We start from the raw sequence: 14,947 nt of genomic DNA on the forward strand, positions 1-14,947 counted from the left end.
GGTGGTCTCCGGAAACGCCCTCCTCAGCTCCTAAGGCACTCTCCTAGCTTCTTTGAACTATGGTCTCCTTCTTTGCCTCTTCAAATGGTCCTACTGAAAAATTCTTCTCCCTCCCCCCACACTTCCTTTTCTCCTGCAGGGTACCAAGTACACTGATGCATGCCCTGCCAGGGTGAATTTTGGGAATGCGGGGCCACACAAAAGGGGGAGCACTTCTCTAGCTCCACCACTGGATCAGAGAGCCCCGCCTGCCCTTACCCAGCTCCAGAGCAGGAGCCAGACTCCAGGCTTATCATTCCTAGGCTAGGAACGAATACCTCAGGTTTCCTGAATGTTCCCCAGTGGAGCCCCCAAGTAGACCTGATCTGGGCCCACTGCAAGGCAGAAATAAGACAGATCCTTCTGTCAATGAATAGTCCCAACCCCCACCCAAACATGGCCTCAGCCAGCTGTTATTTATAAACAGAGATCCAGCTCCCTTATCTCCTTCACTGACAGCTCAGAATCTTTCAAGAAACTCTAAACATCCTATAAAATGAACTTTTTGAAAGATCTATCTTGAGCTACTCCCAAATCCTCCTCAGTCAGCAAACCGATTCTTTACTCTTCCACTTCCAACCCTGCCTAGGGAAGGTCTTTGGAGAACAATAGGTTTTCAACACATATTAGCCATGGTGACAGTTTATTCATCACCTCCTATGTTCCCAGGCCTGGCTATAAATTTCCTCAGTCAATCCACACAGCAATCCTAGGAGAATGAAATCCTACCATTTTCCAAGTGATGAATGTGACATTTAAGGGGAAGGTCAGGATGTGAACGCAGATCTACCTGATTTCACAATCTCTACTCTTGGCCACACACACAATAGGGCCCCGGAAGACAATGGGTGTCAGAAGTGGTTTAGGCCATATCGCTCCAAAAATGAAGCTGGAGGCAGCCCAAACTGACGTGTCGAGCCAGGATATTGGTGGCTACCAGTTGCCCCAGAGCCAAGAAGTAACAGCTGATGGAAGCTGAGAGTGCAGAAGCTTTGCGTGAGCAGAGAGAACTGGTGTACCAGATGGAAGATCAGAGGAGGGGTGCGCAGTTGCCAGGAAAGAAAGCCTATGAGACTCCAGAGAGATGGAAAGAGAAGCCAAACCCAGAGAAGCCTAGATTTTTCAATTCATCTTGTTTCCACAACACCCAAGGGGATCCACGATTTGCAGACACCCCTGTGATCGCATAATAAACTCTTACTCTTTGGCTACCCAAAACCAAGAAGCCTTCACTAGATTAAGGCTGAGCCAGGGGTTTTATGACACTGTGTTCTTGGCTGGTGGAAGGGTGGCACAAGGTCCTGGTTCACACCTGCTGAGACTCAGTCTTCAGAGTTCTGAGCCTTGAGTCTAACACTTGCCTCTCTTCACAAGAGGGGTCCAGCGGTCACCTGCGCTTGTAGAGACATGGCTGAAGCTTCAGGCCTGAGAGTTGAGCCTTGGGCCCTACCCGAGGGGGCCCAGTCTTTTGAAAGTCAAATAAGAAGAAATGGCTGTTGGTCAGGTCCTAGGGGCAGAAAAGACCCAGTGAGCTCCAAATCCTCATCCCAGCTCCTCAAAAAAAAAACTCTACCCATATCCTGCCCTGCTTAGAAAGCTTCCTGGGGCTCTCCCAAGAGCTGTGCCTTCAAAGAGCAAACATCTGCTCCTATGCCTATGATCTCCTGAACACCATTATCCTGAAAAGAACCACATGTGAGGCAAAAATAGGGACACACTTCAGGGGCCCTCACCTTGAAGATGACCTTGAAGCCCAGTTTGGTCACAGCCCCCAGAAAGGTCCGAACATCTTCAAAGCGGCTGCTGACCTCAGCTACTTTCAGAAGTCCCCTAAGAAGGGCAGAAAGTTCTGTGTAAATGCACAGACACATACATGTGGACATACACATGCATCTGCTTCCGGGGGTCTCCTACCCTGGCTTTAGCACTCGATTTGCCTCCTCCAGGAAGTCCCTGATGTTGGTTCCCATGAGTGAAAGGCAGAATACAGCCACATCCACAGACTCGTCCTCCAGAGGCACCTGTGGAGGGGGGAATGTTGCAGGAATCACACAGTGCAGCTAGAAGAAGGTCAGCACTGAACACAAGGGCTGGACACCAGGCTGGTGGGTGGGAGGGAATGTCAGTGATTAGCACATGGAAGTTGGGGCCAGAGCACAGATCAGATACACAGAAGAACAGAGGGATTTACCTGCGCCATGTCACACACAGTAACTCTGGGGTCCAGAGAGGCCAAGTCAAAGCAGTGCACAGGATTCCGGATACTTGAAGCGAGGCGGCAGTCCCCACAGCCAAAGTCAGCTACCACCAGGGATGCGGGCCTGGGAGCGGAAGGGAGGGATCACTGACTGCTCTGGCCTGAGCTTGTGACTGCCCCACACCCCTTCTCACAGTGCCCAACCCCCTCTCACCGCTGGCGAAGATCCTTGGCAATACGGTCTACAGGCTGTAGCGGCCACTTCTTGACTTGGCTCTGGAAGCCACGGTGATACAGGAGAAAGGCCTCAGGGTCTTCCTGGAAGAGGCGCTGTGCAGCACTGCTGGGCCCCGAGTACAGCTGTTCATTAAGGTAGCGGAACCGGGCACCATCCAGCCTCTGTGCCATGCGGGCTCGTAGAGCCCCTGCCCGGGCCTCACGGCTGTCTGGGCTGGGAGCGGGAGGCACCTCTGTCTCCTCTGTGGGGGCTGTGGCTGGAGCCTGATCTGGTGGCTGAGGTGGCCGGAACTTGTTCTTGTGTCTCCGCTTGTTCTTCTGTCGGTTCCGCCACTGCTTGCGACTCAGGGTACGGGGGCGCTCGGGGGAACTGGTCCCAGGGCCTGGCTTGGACGGGTCATTTGTAACACTGCTCTTCTCAGCTGTGGGTCCTGCAGGGAGGAAGAAGGGAAGGCATGGTTAGGGCAAGATGCTCTAAATTCAAAAGCTGGGCAAGTCATCCTAGCCATACGCCGTAGTTGAGGAAGAGACTGTGGCCTGAGTGACACCATTTCTTACTGCCTAATCCCCAAACCTAACACTGGCAGGTGGTCATATGCAGGCTCAGTTGATTCCCCCCTCCCTGCACCCCAATAACAAATACCCATCTACTAGTACCTGTTTGGTTAATATGGTCCAGGTGCTGGGCGGGGTTTAAAGGGGGCTGCTTCTGGCATTTCCTCTTTCTTTTATCTTCAGCAGAGTCAGTGCCAAGAGCACCATTGCGACACTTCTTCCTTTCCACTTCCCTTTCCTCAGAGTCTCTGCCAGGGGGGCCCTGTTTTTGTCTTTTCTTCTTCCTTTTTTCCTCTACTTCAGTAGGGGCACTGGCAAACGAGGCCTTTTTCAGTCGTTTCTTCTTCCTTTCCACTTTCTCTTCTTCCTCAGAGTCACTGCCAGGCAGGCTGGGGGGTTGGTGGGGAAGAGATGCTGCTTCCAGAGCCCGTAATGTGGCCAAGAGCTGGCGGCGCTTGGAACCCTGGGGAAAAACAAGGGATGTGACCATGGGTGAGTAGAATGGGGCCTGGAGGATAAGAAGGGAGATGGGAACCTAATTCTGACACTGGCAGAGGCATCTAGATTAATCCCAGTCAACTTGACCAGCTTGAGTGAAGCCCACCAGGCTCTGAAGAACTTCCAAGTTACCATCCCAACCTCTGGGAGGCTGGAGGGCAAAGAAACCATCCACCCCACTTTCTTCACTGTATAGATGAGAAAACCGGGGTCTTCGGGAGAATGTGTAAGGCCACAAACAACAGAACCACGGCCAGAGACCATGAGTTCTAACTCTTATTATCAGGCTTTTGCCTCCAACTAATTGATTTCTTTCTGTAAGAGTTAGGAAGGGGCCTCCCTGGCAGTGCAAGGGATTGAGATGCAGCACTATGAAGCTATCCGCAGCCACTGCAGCACAAGTTCGATCCCCCGCCAGGAAGGTGACCCACATGGCGCAGCAGACCTCTCCTGTCTCACCCACTGCTCCCCTCAGCAGTGTATTTCAGTCAGTCTGCCTGTTCTGCTCCCCACTCTGTCTCTGGTGAATCCTCTCACCCACCCCCACACTTCTGGCCTGTACTCCAGTTCTTGCATGCAAAAATAAATCTTTTTAAAAAAAGGTGGTTTTTGACAACAAGACAACATGATCACAACTGTGTTTATGATGCTTACAGCTCTAGTGTACAGAAGAAGTGAACGGGACAAGCTGCAGCCAGGGAGACCAGTGACCTGGATTGTAGCAAGGGGTTAGGGAGGTGAAAAGAAGGGAAAAAAGTAGGCAGGTTCCATGGTTGGAGGCTGGAGTTTGGCTGAAGGACAGGAAGAACCCGACGAATTACAGTAGCCCCCAACTGTCTACTGTCTGGGAGGACTTTGGGGTTGAAGTCCTACTGGGTGATCCTAAGCCAGGCACTTACCTTGGACGTTCTCAGTACGGCTCTCCACTACCTCTCTAAGAGGCAGTACTGACAACCCTTCACTACCATCCCTTTTCATGCTGTCCAATCCAGCCTCCACACAGCAACCAATGACCTTTTCAAAATGCAAATTCCCAAGAAATCACTCCCTTGCTAAAGCCAATTCCCCGACTTCCCTCTCCCTTTAAAATATGCAAAACTCCCAGTCTACCTCTCCACCTTCAATGGCGTACCGTCTCTAGATCCAGCCGCACACACAGGTAATTTTATGCGTGTGTGACCCTAACGGGGTCTCTCTGGCCCCAGAGCCTTTGGAAGTGCTTTTCCGATCGGGAAAAAAAAAAAAAAAAAGCACCCCCCTTTCCCTTCACGAACTTCAACTTAGCAACTTTCTGTCAATGCCGCCTTCATTTTCTTTTGCAAGTTCCGACTCTGCAGTCGCCCGCCGGCGCCCCCAAGCACGGGCCCCCCCAAGCACGGGCCCCCCCAAGCACCGGCCCCCCGTGCGCCCCGGCACCCCCGGGACCCTCACCTTGGTTTGTGAGGCTGCAGCGGGCCGAGGCAGAGACGATACAGTCCCGAGGGCCACCACCAGCGGGGCCTCGTCGCCCCACTCCGGCTCCTCAAACATGTGGGTGGGAGGGTCAGGTCGCGGGGTCCCCGCGCCTCTCCACGTGCCAATCGTTTCCACTACAACCTGCCTGTGGCCGGCAGCGGGGGGGAAAAAAAAAAAAAAAAAAAAAATCCGGAGACCAACGAGTACACGCAGGCGGCTAGAGCGGCCGGCGCGGCGCCCTCAGGACCATCGAGTGGAGACGCTGGCCGGCTAGAGGAGCCGGGGGGAGGGAGGGAGGGGGGCGCCGGAGGCCCGCGCTGGCCGGAGAGGGCCAGGGGCGGGGCCGGGCGGCGGGCGCGGCCGGACGGGACTTCCCTGGAGAAAGCGCCTCCAGCCCGCGTCCCGGTGAGTGCGGGAGCACCCGTGCCCCTCCCCAAAACGCGCGCCCCGCCAGCCCGTCACCCCCGGCCCGAGTTCCGGGCGGGGAGCGCGCTCCCTCCTCCCCGCGCTGGACCCCATCACCGCCTCAGGCTGTGGACCTCCCCTCCCCGGCTCGGCCCGCGGCGGGGACCCGGGGCTTGCTCCCCGACATTCCTGCGGGAGCTTCTCCCCCCTGGGCCACCGCTGACCTCGCCCCGAGCCGCCTTTCCCGCGCGCGGGGGCACAGTCAGGGACCCCGCCGCCGCCCGGAATTCCTCCCCGGAGCCCCCCTGGGGGCTCAGCCCCCGGACTCCCACCCCCAGCGGAGACTCTGCCCGCGGCGGGGGCAGCGCGTGGGGCTCACCCCCTCCCCTGCTCCCCCGCAGTCCCCAGGCTTCCTCTCTCTGGGGGCCGCAGAGCCGGGGCGCTGCTATGGACGACATTTTCACCCAGTGCCGGGAGGGCAACGCGGTTGCGGTTCGCCTGTGGCTGGACAACACGGAGAACGACCTCAACCAGGGGTGAGCCGCGCGGGCGGGTGGGGAGCCGGCGAGGACACGCGCCTCTGCGGGGTGGCGCTCCCGTCTGGGGGCGGCCGGCCCCGGCCCGGTGTGATGCGTGCTGCGCGCAGCCTGTGGGGGGCAGAGGGTCTCCACCGTGGATGCTGTGTTTGAGCTAAATCTCCACTGCTGAGTAAGTTTCACAGGCAGAGGCTGCAGGGAGCTTTCTAGCCCCAGTAAACTGCACAGGCAAAAGCTGGTAGCCGAGGTATGCAGGGGAGAATGCCTGGAAACTGTCCACAGTTCCATATGGCCCGAAGGTAGGAGACCTCAGTGGGCTTTTGTGGACTGAAATACTGGGTGCAAGTGAAGAAAGCAAGAGCTAAAACTGGAAAGGTCTGCAGGGATCCGCCAGGTCATGCAGGGATATTTAAGCAATCATATCTAAGAACAGGGGTGTAAAGTCATGAGTTTGTCCATGTCAAGTGTCATCTGTGAAGAACAAGTGGTGATAATGAAGAGAGGCAATTGCCAAGCCTATCCTAGAAGTGATGGTTTGGAGTAGAGTGGAGGCAGGTGAAAAGAAAAGTCATCAGAATCCAGGAATTTGGGGCATGGAGAATTGGTGAGACTTGGTGTGGGAAGTCAGGAAGGCCAAGTTCTAGCTTGGTCATGGGTAACTAATGCTTCCTTTTACTGAGAGGGACAAGTCAGATGATGAATTCCAATTTGGACACGTAAAAGTGACACGACGGTGAGATGGAAATGTTGAGATTGTTGGTTATGCAGGTTTGGATTTCAGGAGAGAGACTTGAAGATACTGTTAGAGTTTATAGAGGATACCTGAAGGTGGAGGTGTTGAGAGTGCCTCAGAAGAGTGGAGGATGCAGAAGGCAGGGGACAAGGTAAAAGGAGCAAATGGAGGTTGAAGGAGAAACAGGAAAATACATAGTAAAGCACAGAGAAATGAACATTTCAGCGAAGGGGATAATGTCAAGAGTAGTGTGAGCAGGTGAGAGATCTAAGAACTTGAGCACTTTAACCACTGAATTTACAACTAACTGTTCACCTGATTTCTGTGAGGGCTGTTTAGGAGGAAAACAGGTGAAAAGAACCGAACCACACTGGGTTCTTTCATTGAAGGAGCTGTATTGAACACTTCCTGTTCCGGGCACTAGACAGGAGCCTGCACTCTAGGCAACTGACTTGTGGCAGATTGAATAGATAGTGAGGAAACAGAGAAAGTGACCATAGACAGGTTGTTTTAAGGTTGGCTGAGACAGCAGCAGTAGTGATGTTGAATCAAGGTGATAGATTTTAACTTTAATTTTTTTTAAGTTTGGGAGAGTTTAGTATTTAGGTTTAAGAGAAGGATCCCCTGTTCTCTTTGTCCAGACTTCGCTGTTCCCATTAGTTGCTATACTATTGCTCCTTCATAATTTGCAGTTATCTGTTAAATTTTTCATTCTTCAAAAGGTGCTCTGATAAAGACAGTGAGCACTGTTCCTGTTGTCAGTGGGGCTATGGAGGCCTAGGTGAGGTTGTCCAGTGGGCCTCGAATCTAGGAAGACTTTATTACCAGAAAGTGAAGAGGTGGCATTAGTGAAACTGGAAGGCTTTGGTGCCTTTTGGGGGATAGGCTTTGGGGGCCTACTATGCCAAATGGGGGTCTACAGGCTGAATGTGAAGTGGGGGTGAATTCTCTGCAGGCTTCTTTGGGATAAGTCCAGGCCCTCAGGTCTCCAGGGGGCAGGCAGCCTGCTGGCCTGATGGGGATGCGGGGGACGCATAGTATGATGCTGGCAAGTTAGGGCACAAATTGAAGAGTTGGGGGGCAAAACTGATATGTAGGGGAAGGAAGATACCCATCTTTCTGGAAAGTGTTTGGCTATCTGTGTGAGCGGATGAGGGCAGCAGCTGAGGGAAATCATTAGGAAAGGCCACGCCCCTACTGTCATTTGCTGGGTAGGGGTGATCTGGGTTGCCTGCTTTGGTCAGACCCCTGATTAGTTCCAGGCCCTGCCTAGAGCCCCCACACGGAAGTGACCACAGCACTAAGGCATCCGGAGGCTGCTAGCAGAGACCATGGACCGCCCATTGCTCCACCCCTTGGATCTGCAGTTTAGGACTGGAGGGAATTTCCTTTTATGGCCCCAGGCTGTCAGGCAGGCCCTGCTCTCACCCAGTTGATTTGGGGTTTTTGTACACTTCTTTTACTTTATAAAATGGAAAAGAAACAAAGTAGTTCTCCCTCTCCCCCCCAAAAAAGAAGCTATTCTCATTTTTTTTTTCTGTGTCCAGGATTGTTTTGAGTAGAGGAATCTTGTTTTAAGTGGTGCTTTGTTATCTGCCTCATCAGTAATGACTTACCAAAGCATTTCTCCATTTCATTATAAACCTTTCCAAAACATTTTAATTCCATTCCATATTTAGAACTTCGTTTCACTATTAGAGCCAAACAATAAGCTTATTTTCTCTCCCAAGTTGTGACCTTCGTTCTTCAACACCTCCCCAACATTTACTTAACACCTGTCAATTTATTCTCTCAAGAAGCTTTCAGTGTAATAGACAATACAGCCCATGAACAGATTTTTACAATCCAGAGTGACAAGAACTGTATTTGGAGGTGGGGGGTGGTGGTGGTGGTAAAACATGCTGTGCAAAACAGAAAGGACAGATGCCACAAAAGGGGCACGGGGGAAACCAGATGAATGAGAATGCTGCCATTTAATGAGAAGGTACTCCAGGGAAGAAAGGCTGGTGGGCGATGGTGGGGAAGACGTGAATCGGGGCTCTCACATGATGGTGGTTAGTTGGGTTGAAAGCCGAGGCGTCGGTCTTACTTGGACAGCTTTGGGGTTACTAGCTTGGGTGAGAATCAGTCTCAGAGAGGCAGATTCCCACTGTCTCAGTGACCACTGCCCCTTTCTCAAAGGGATGATCATGGCTTCTCCCCCTTGCACTGGGCATGTCGAGAGGGCCGCTCTGCTGTGGTCGAAATGCTGATCATGCGGGGGGCACGGATCAATGTGATGAACCGCGGGGATGACACTCCCCTGCACCTGGCAGCCAGTCATGGACACCGTGATATTGTACAAAAGGTATGTATGACCCCTGCTCCCATGTCAGGCATGCCTAGAGGTGAGGCATAATGTACTGAAGGGTATGGACACTCTTCTCCCTCCTGATGTGCCCCCCAAACCTGTCTCTCCTGACTACCTTTTGCCTCTTCTGTTTTGCCATGGGGACCAGCTGCTACAGTACAAAGCTGACATCAATGCAGTGAATGAACATGGGAATGTGCCCCTACACTATGCCTGCTTTTGGGGCCAAGATCAAGTAGCAGAGGTGAGTACTCAGGCCTGGAACCCCAGGGTGGGTGAGCAGCTGACACTCACAGGACTGTGCTGCATCTGCATTCATGGTTGGCTATGAACACTGTGGAAGTAGCAAGGGCCCTCATCACAACCATTTTTTTTACTCCAGGACCTGGTGGCTAGTGGGGCACTTGTTAGCATTTGTAACAAGTATGGAGAGATGCCCGTGGACAAAGCCAAGGCACCCCTGAGAGAACTTCTCCGAGGTCTGTCCCTCAGCCCCAGCTTGTGACCTTTTCTTTGACCACTCTCCTCCTCTCCTCCTTCCCTACCACACAGCTTACAGGCATGACTGTTTGTTTTTCTTCCCCAGAGCGGGCAGAGAAGATGGGCCAGAATCTCAACCGTATTCCTTACAAGGACACATTCTGGAAGGGGACCACCCGCACTCGGCCCCGTGAGTCAGTCATGAGAAGAAGGGTGGTAACAGGGGATGATCCTAGGCCCCTGGGGCTGGGTTAGGGGAAGCTGGGTTCCTGACCTGCTCACACTCTCAGGAAATGGGACTCTGAACAAACACTCCGGCATTGACTACAAACAGATCAACTTCATGGGGAAGCTCAACGAGAATCACTCTGGAGAGGTGACCCCTACCCTTTATGTCCTTCCCTCCCCACGACCCCATAAATTAACCTGCTGTGCACCTGTTTTAAGTTTCTCCTCCAGCTAGTGGGCAAGAAAGCATTGACCTCAGCTAAAAGCCTAATAACCCTTACCTGTCCCTCAGTTATGGAAGGGCCGCTGGCAAGGCAATGATATCATTGCGAAGGTGCTGAAGGTTCGAGACTGGAGTACAAGGAAGAGCAGGGACTTCAACGAGGAATGTCCCCGGCTCAGGTGGGGCAAGGCCTAAACTGGAAGCTGTTGTTCCCATGGAGCCCTAACCAGCACCCAGATCTTTTTTGCTGAGTCAGCCAGGGATACTGTCTCTCCCTCCCAGGATTTTCTCGCATCCGAATGTGCTCCCAGTGCTAGGCGCCTGCCAGTCTCCACCTGCTCCTCACCCAGTCCTCATCACACATTGGATGCCATATGGATCCCTGTACAATGTACTGCATGAAGGCACCAGTGAGTAGGGGATACCAGATTTCATTGGGTTGGGGTTAAGGGATTCGATGGGAAGGTCACGTAAGACTTTCATCTCCTTAGATTTTGTTGTTGACCAGAGCCAGGCCGTGAAGTTTGCACTGGACATGGCAAGGGGCATGGCCTTTCTACACACACTAGAGCCCCTCATCCCACGACATGCACTCAACAGCCGTAGTGTAATGGTGAGATCACGTCACTCCTGGCCCAGATCCTTGGAAGCCCTAACTAGAACAGGACTTACCTCCTTCCACTTATCTATCTTTTTCTCAGATTGACGAGGACATGACTGCCCGAATCAGCATGGCTGACGTCAAGTTTTCCTTCCAATGCCCTGGGCGCATGTATGCACCTGCCTGGGTGGCCCCCGAAGGTAAGTGAGGGCATCGTGTTGGGAGGTAGAGAAAGGCCAGTTCAGTAGTAATGGAAGAGACAGGATAAGCAGCAGGAATATATAAGTCCCATCCCTCCAGCTCTGCAGAAGAAGCCTGAAGACACAAACAGACGCTCGGCAGACATGTGGAGTTTTGCAGTGCTTCTGTGGGAGCTAGTGACGAGGGAGGTACCCTTTGCCGACCTCTCCAACATGGAGATTGGAATGAAGGTAAGAGCTTAACTGTATACTGTGTTGTGGAGAATGATGATGGCGGTGACAAATGTTGTGGGACTAGGATTTTGCCACATTTGTTTAAATATATAGTAATCCTGTCCTGAGCGCTAGAGAACTCTCCCAACATGAGACCACCTTGTTTTTCCTTCTGTTTACAGGTGGCGCTGGAGGGCCTTCGGCCTACTATTCCACCAGGCATTTCCCCCCATGTATGTAAACTCATGAAGATCTGCATGAATGAAGACCCTGCTAAGCGACCCAAGTTTGATATGATTGTGCCTATCCTGGAGAAGATGCAGGACAAGTAGGGCTGAAAGGTCCTGTGTAAACTCCAGAGGTGTCAGGACAGAGTTAGGGGAGTATGCCTCCCCGAAGCAGCAGGCCTCTGGCTGCCTCCCCTGTCTCCAGTCATGGTACTACCCCAGCAATGGGGTCCATCCCCTGCCCCCATCCCTACCACTGTGGCCCCAAAAGGGGCTGGGCTCAGAGCTTTGTCACTTGCCACACGGTGTCTCCCAGCATGGGAGAGATCAGCCCTGCCTGTCACAATAAAGTTTATTATGAAAACAGGCTGGTGTGGGGACAAGGGGGCAGACAAGTACATTTAGGTTGGGTGGCTCAGGTGAAGTAGTGCGGCTTCTTCACATTGATGCCATACTCGCTGAGGGCAGGGGTCAAGTCCTCCATGGTTAGAGTATACTTGCGGTCCTGAGGGAAGAGGGAAGAGGACTGGCTGAGCACAGGAATTCCAGACTTCAATCCCAGCTGGGTGACCCTGAGTAGGTCTTTCACCTCCCCTAAGACTTAGTTTCCCCAAAGGGGTTTCAGGATAAACTAAGCCTCCACTGCTGTGGGAAGTAATTATTGATTCAATGAACCTCCCCTCACACCTTGCTTTTGCTTCGGGAGCTGCCAGAGGCTGTGCCCTTCATTTTGCAGTGCTGTAGGGCATCGTTGGCAATATCTGAGATGAATTTCTGGGCAGCTAGAGAGATGAGCCGAATTCTAGAGGAAAAAAACTGTTATGAGAGAGAGATGGACAACAAACTCAATACAAGTACCCCAAACTAACCTAACCAGAGTTTACTCACATGCGTGGGTCAGAGGCCTCAAAGCCAGCACGGTTCAGGTAGTAGCCAGTCACTGCATCTGGGATCTAAGAAATCAAGTAGACAACTGTCAGTGGGAGCCCCTGTGCACTGCTGAGCTAACAGAGTAGGGAAATGGAGGACAGGCCTGGCTATCAGGAAGCTCGCAGTCTGGGAGGGCAAAGGGAATAAATCACAAGAGCTGGTAGGGGAGTAATACAAGAAGAGGATGCTGGAAATCCGGGTGTTGGTGTGACAGCACGCCAATTGCCTTGTTCAGGCGGAAAGCCCACCGTAGGCGTGTAATCCTCCAGCTGCATGAGGAAGTCCACCAGAGGCGTGCTGGACACCACCGGCTTCACGTCTCCGTTGGCCGCGCTCGGCAATACGTAAACCCCGTTAGACATGGCCCCCTCTGGGGGCGCCACGCCGCCCGCCGACACGGGAGCTGGAGGAGAAACAACCAACTGAGGCACGGCAGCGGGAGACGCACGGCCCCCGTGAAGTCTGCCTCGATCCCTCAGCCCCCGCCCGCCGCTGTGCCCGGGCCCGGGGAGCTGCCCTCACCCTCACCCGTCCCGGCCCTCACCCGCCCCGCGCCGCTCGGCCGGCTCCCCGGCCCGCGCCGCCACGGGTCCCGTGCCCCCTGCCGCGGCTCCAGCCCCAGGCCCCCCTGCAGTCCCCGCGGGGCTGGCCTTGTTCTCCGCAGCAGCGCCGGCGGGCAGCGCGGCGGGGGCCGAGACCGCGGGCGCCGGGCCCGGGGCCGAGGCGGCGGAGGCCGGCGCCGCCTCGGGGTCCGCGCCGGAGCCGCTGCAGCTCATCGGGCCGGTGGGAGAGGCCGCGAACAGAGCCGCTTCCGCTTCCGCTCGCGCTACGCACACGCGGCTGACGTCACACGCTCGCGACTCGCCCCGCCTACGTCAAGTGCACGCCTTGTCTGGCTTCCCGCCGGCGCCTCCGCCCCCGCGGGCCGCCCCTGGCGGGTGTCGGTGGATGAGTAGACGGAGGCTTGGAGGCCGCCGGCGTCGCGGCCGTTACCCCACCCCGCCTCCTGTCGGGGCGGCCCCCGGGAGGGGAGCCCCGGTGCGTCGCGGACTCTCTCCTGCGGCGCCGGGACTTCTCACTGAGCCCTGAGCCCAGAAACCTGGTTTTGAGGACTCATCGACCCAGGTCCCCCCGACCCCGCGATGCCTGCCGGACCCCATCCTTTCCGGCTCCCCTGCCTAACCTTTCAGGTGCTCGTGGTGAAGCTGCAGAGTCCCCTCCCGGCCAGCCGCCCGCAGTGAGGGGCCAGGGGCGCTTCAGCCTGAGAAAACGTGCGCAACACAGTGAGCCGAGGCGTGGGGTTTTCAATCCAGCAAACATTTATTTAATTCCCATTTGCCAATCTTGAGCTAGTGTCTGGAATACAAAGTCACGTAGGACGAGGTTCTAGTCCTCTAGGCACCGACGGTCTTGGAAAGGGAGGTAAACTGGTAATTTCAATACTCTATGGGCGTTGCGATGCTAGAGGTAGAGACAGTGTGCAGTGCAAGGGCGGAAGGAACTAGCGTTTACTGCCTACTTCTGTGTGTCAGGTACCCTCATCAACTTTATTCCAGTTAATTATTCCCTGATTATTGTGAGAAGCAGATATTTATATGCCCATTTAAGATGAGAAGACTCAAGGAGATTAATTTGCTTGCCCAAGACTCTCTCCTAGTCTTTAGCAGAACCAAGAGTCAAATGGATTTGATTTCAAAAATCTGGCTTTCTGCAGTATCAAAATTAACTCGCTAAAGGGAACTGAAAGGTTCACAGAGAAGGTGACTTCCGAGTTATATACTTGAACTCTAGAAGGCACTTGGGCCAAGGGGAATCAGGGTGAGTATTGAGACAGAATATCTTGAGCAAAAAAAAAAAAAAAGATGGGGGGTGGACAGCAGAGAAGACTAAATTATTTGTTACTCAAGAACAAATAGCAAGCAATGGAGCAGGTTTGTGAGCCAGGAGAAAAAACCTGAACATTAGCCCAGTAATATTAGCAGTCTTAATCATGTCAGTAACTTGATGGGATTCTGAAAGGTGGCTTGGGAAAGGGCAGGAAGTAAGGACACGTAAGAGCCTCCTACATTTCAGAGGAGAGAGAATATGGCTATGCTAATGTGGTAGCAGTGGCGATGGAGAGAAGCAGATGAGTTCTAGATTATACTTAGGAAATATAGTTGTCAGGACTTGTGGATTGACAGAGAGATATTTAATAAGAGATAAAACCAGTAGGACTGGTAAGGTGATTGAAGGTGGTGGCTGCGAGAGGTGAAGGAAATGGTTATCTAGAATAACACTTCGGTTTCTGGCTTGGTTGGAAGAAGTATTCTGGGAAATATCATTTACCAACCAAGTAACCCCCCAAAAAGAACTGGGATTGGGAAGGAGGGGAAAGCGTTGAGTATCACACATCTGGTGAAAAGTCCAGTGCAGTGAGATGGTGATGGCTGTGGATGCCAGTGATTGGTTTGTTCCACAGGACAGTGTTCCAGGGGCAGAATGAGTAATGAAAAAGACGAAGGGTGGAGCAACAAAGTATACCAACATTCAGTGCAAAACCCAAAGAGGAGAAAGAGGTATTGGCTAGAGAAGGAGAAATTAAGCCTTAGAAGCTAAGGCAGGAGAGGGAGTGGGGATTCTGACATAGTTCAGAAAGCAAAGATTGAGAAATGAACACTGTGTGATACAGCAGGGAGACCATTTTTTCTGAGTGTCAGGAGGGAAGAGTAAAAAAGTAAGAGCAGAGGTATCATTGCAACGAATTGAGGAGCAAACAAATAAAAGATTATACAAAGTGTAGACAACCAGGAAAACCTGGTTGAAAAGACAAGCAGTGGGGTAGAGAGCAGGGAAACTCC

The 14,947-nt window shown here is 53.2% G+C and overlaps 3 protein-coding genes across 4 annotated transcripts; 1 reads left to right on the forward strand and 2 right to left on the reverse strand.

Moving 5' to 3' along the window:
- Window positions 1-1,426: 1,426 nt before the first annotated feature.
- RRP8 (ribosomal RNA processing 8) lies at window positions 1,427-5,478 on the reverse strand (the record flags this gene model as incomplete). The annotated part of the gene is made up of 7 exons (XM_084228715.1): window positions 4,958-5,478; window positions 3,131-3,491; window positions 2,451-2,904; window positions 2,231-2,360; window positions 1,954-2,060; window positions 1,773-1,869; window positions 1,427-1,546 (listed from the first exon to the last, which is right to left on the reverse strand). The coding sequence occupies exons 1-7, from the start codon at window positions 5,054-5,056 to the stop codon at window positions 1,427-1,429; spliced, it is 1,368 nt and encodes a 455-aa protein (XP_084084841.1). The 5' UTR covers window positions 5,057-5,478.
- Window positions 5,479-5,833: 355 nt separating this feature from the next.
- On the forward strand, window positions 5,834-11,545 carry ILK (integrin linked kinase; the record flags this gene model as incomplete). 2 transcript variants are annotated; one of them, XM_084228702.1, is made up of 12 exons in its annotated part: window positions 5,834-5,922; window positions 8,837-9,002; window positions 9,154-9,249; window positions 9,388-9,484; window positions 9,592-9,675; window positions 9,776-9,861; window positions 10,006-10,115; window positions 10,219-10,346; window positions 10,428-10,549; window positions 10,638-10,737; window positions 10,838-10,968; window positions 11,133-11,545. In XM_084228702.1, the coding sequence occupies 12 exons, from the start codon at window positions 5,834-5,836 to the stop codon at window positions 11,280-11,282; spliced, it is 1,359 nt and encodes a 452-aa protein (XP_084084828.1). In that variant the 3' UTR covers window positions 11,283-11,545. The 2 variants fall into 2 exon arrangements, with proteins under 2 accessions (XP_084084828.1, XP_084084829.1); XM_084228703.1 differs by lacking the exons at window positions 9,388-9,484; window positions 9,776-9,861.
- A 4-nt stretch (window positions 11,546-11,549) lies between these two features.
- On the reverse strand, window positions 11,550-12,883 carry TAF10 (TATA-box binding protein associated factor 10; the record flags this gene model as incomplete). The annotated part of the gene is made up of 5 exons (XM_084228720.1): window positions 11,550-11,682; window positions 11,865-11,979; window positions 12,066-12,130; window positions 12,356-12,510; window positions 12,652-12,883. The coding sequence occupies 5 exons, from the start codon at window positions 12,881-12,883 to the stop codon at window positions 11,593-11,595; spliced, it is 657 nt and encodes a 218-aa protein (XP_084084846.1). The 3' UTR covers window positions 11,550-11,592.
- Between the last annotated feature and the right edge of the window lie 2,064 nt (window positions 12,884-14,947).

This window comes from Talpa europaea (genome assembly GCF_964194135.1).
Source record: "Talpa europaea genome assembly, chromosome: 1".
Lineage (NCBI taxonomy): Eukaryota > Metazoa > Chordata > Mammalia > Eulipotyphla > Talpidae > Talpa > Talpa europaea.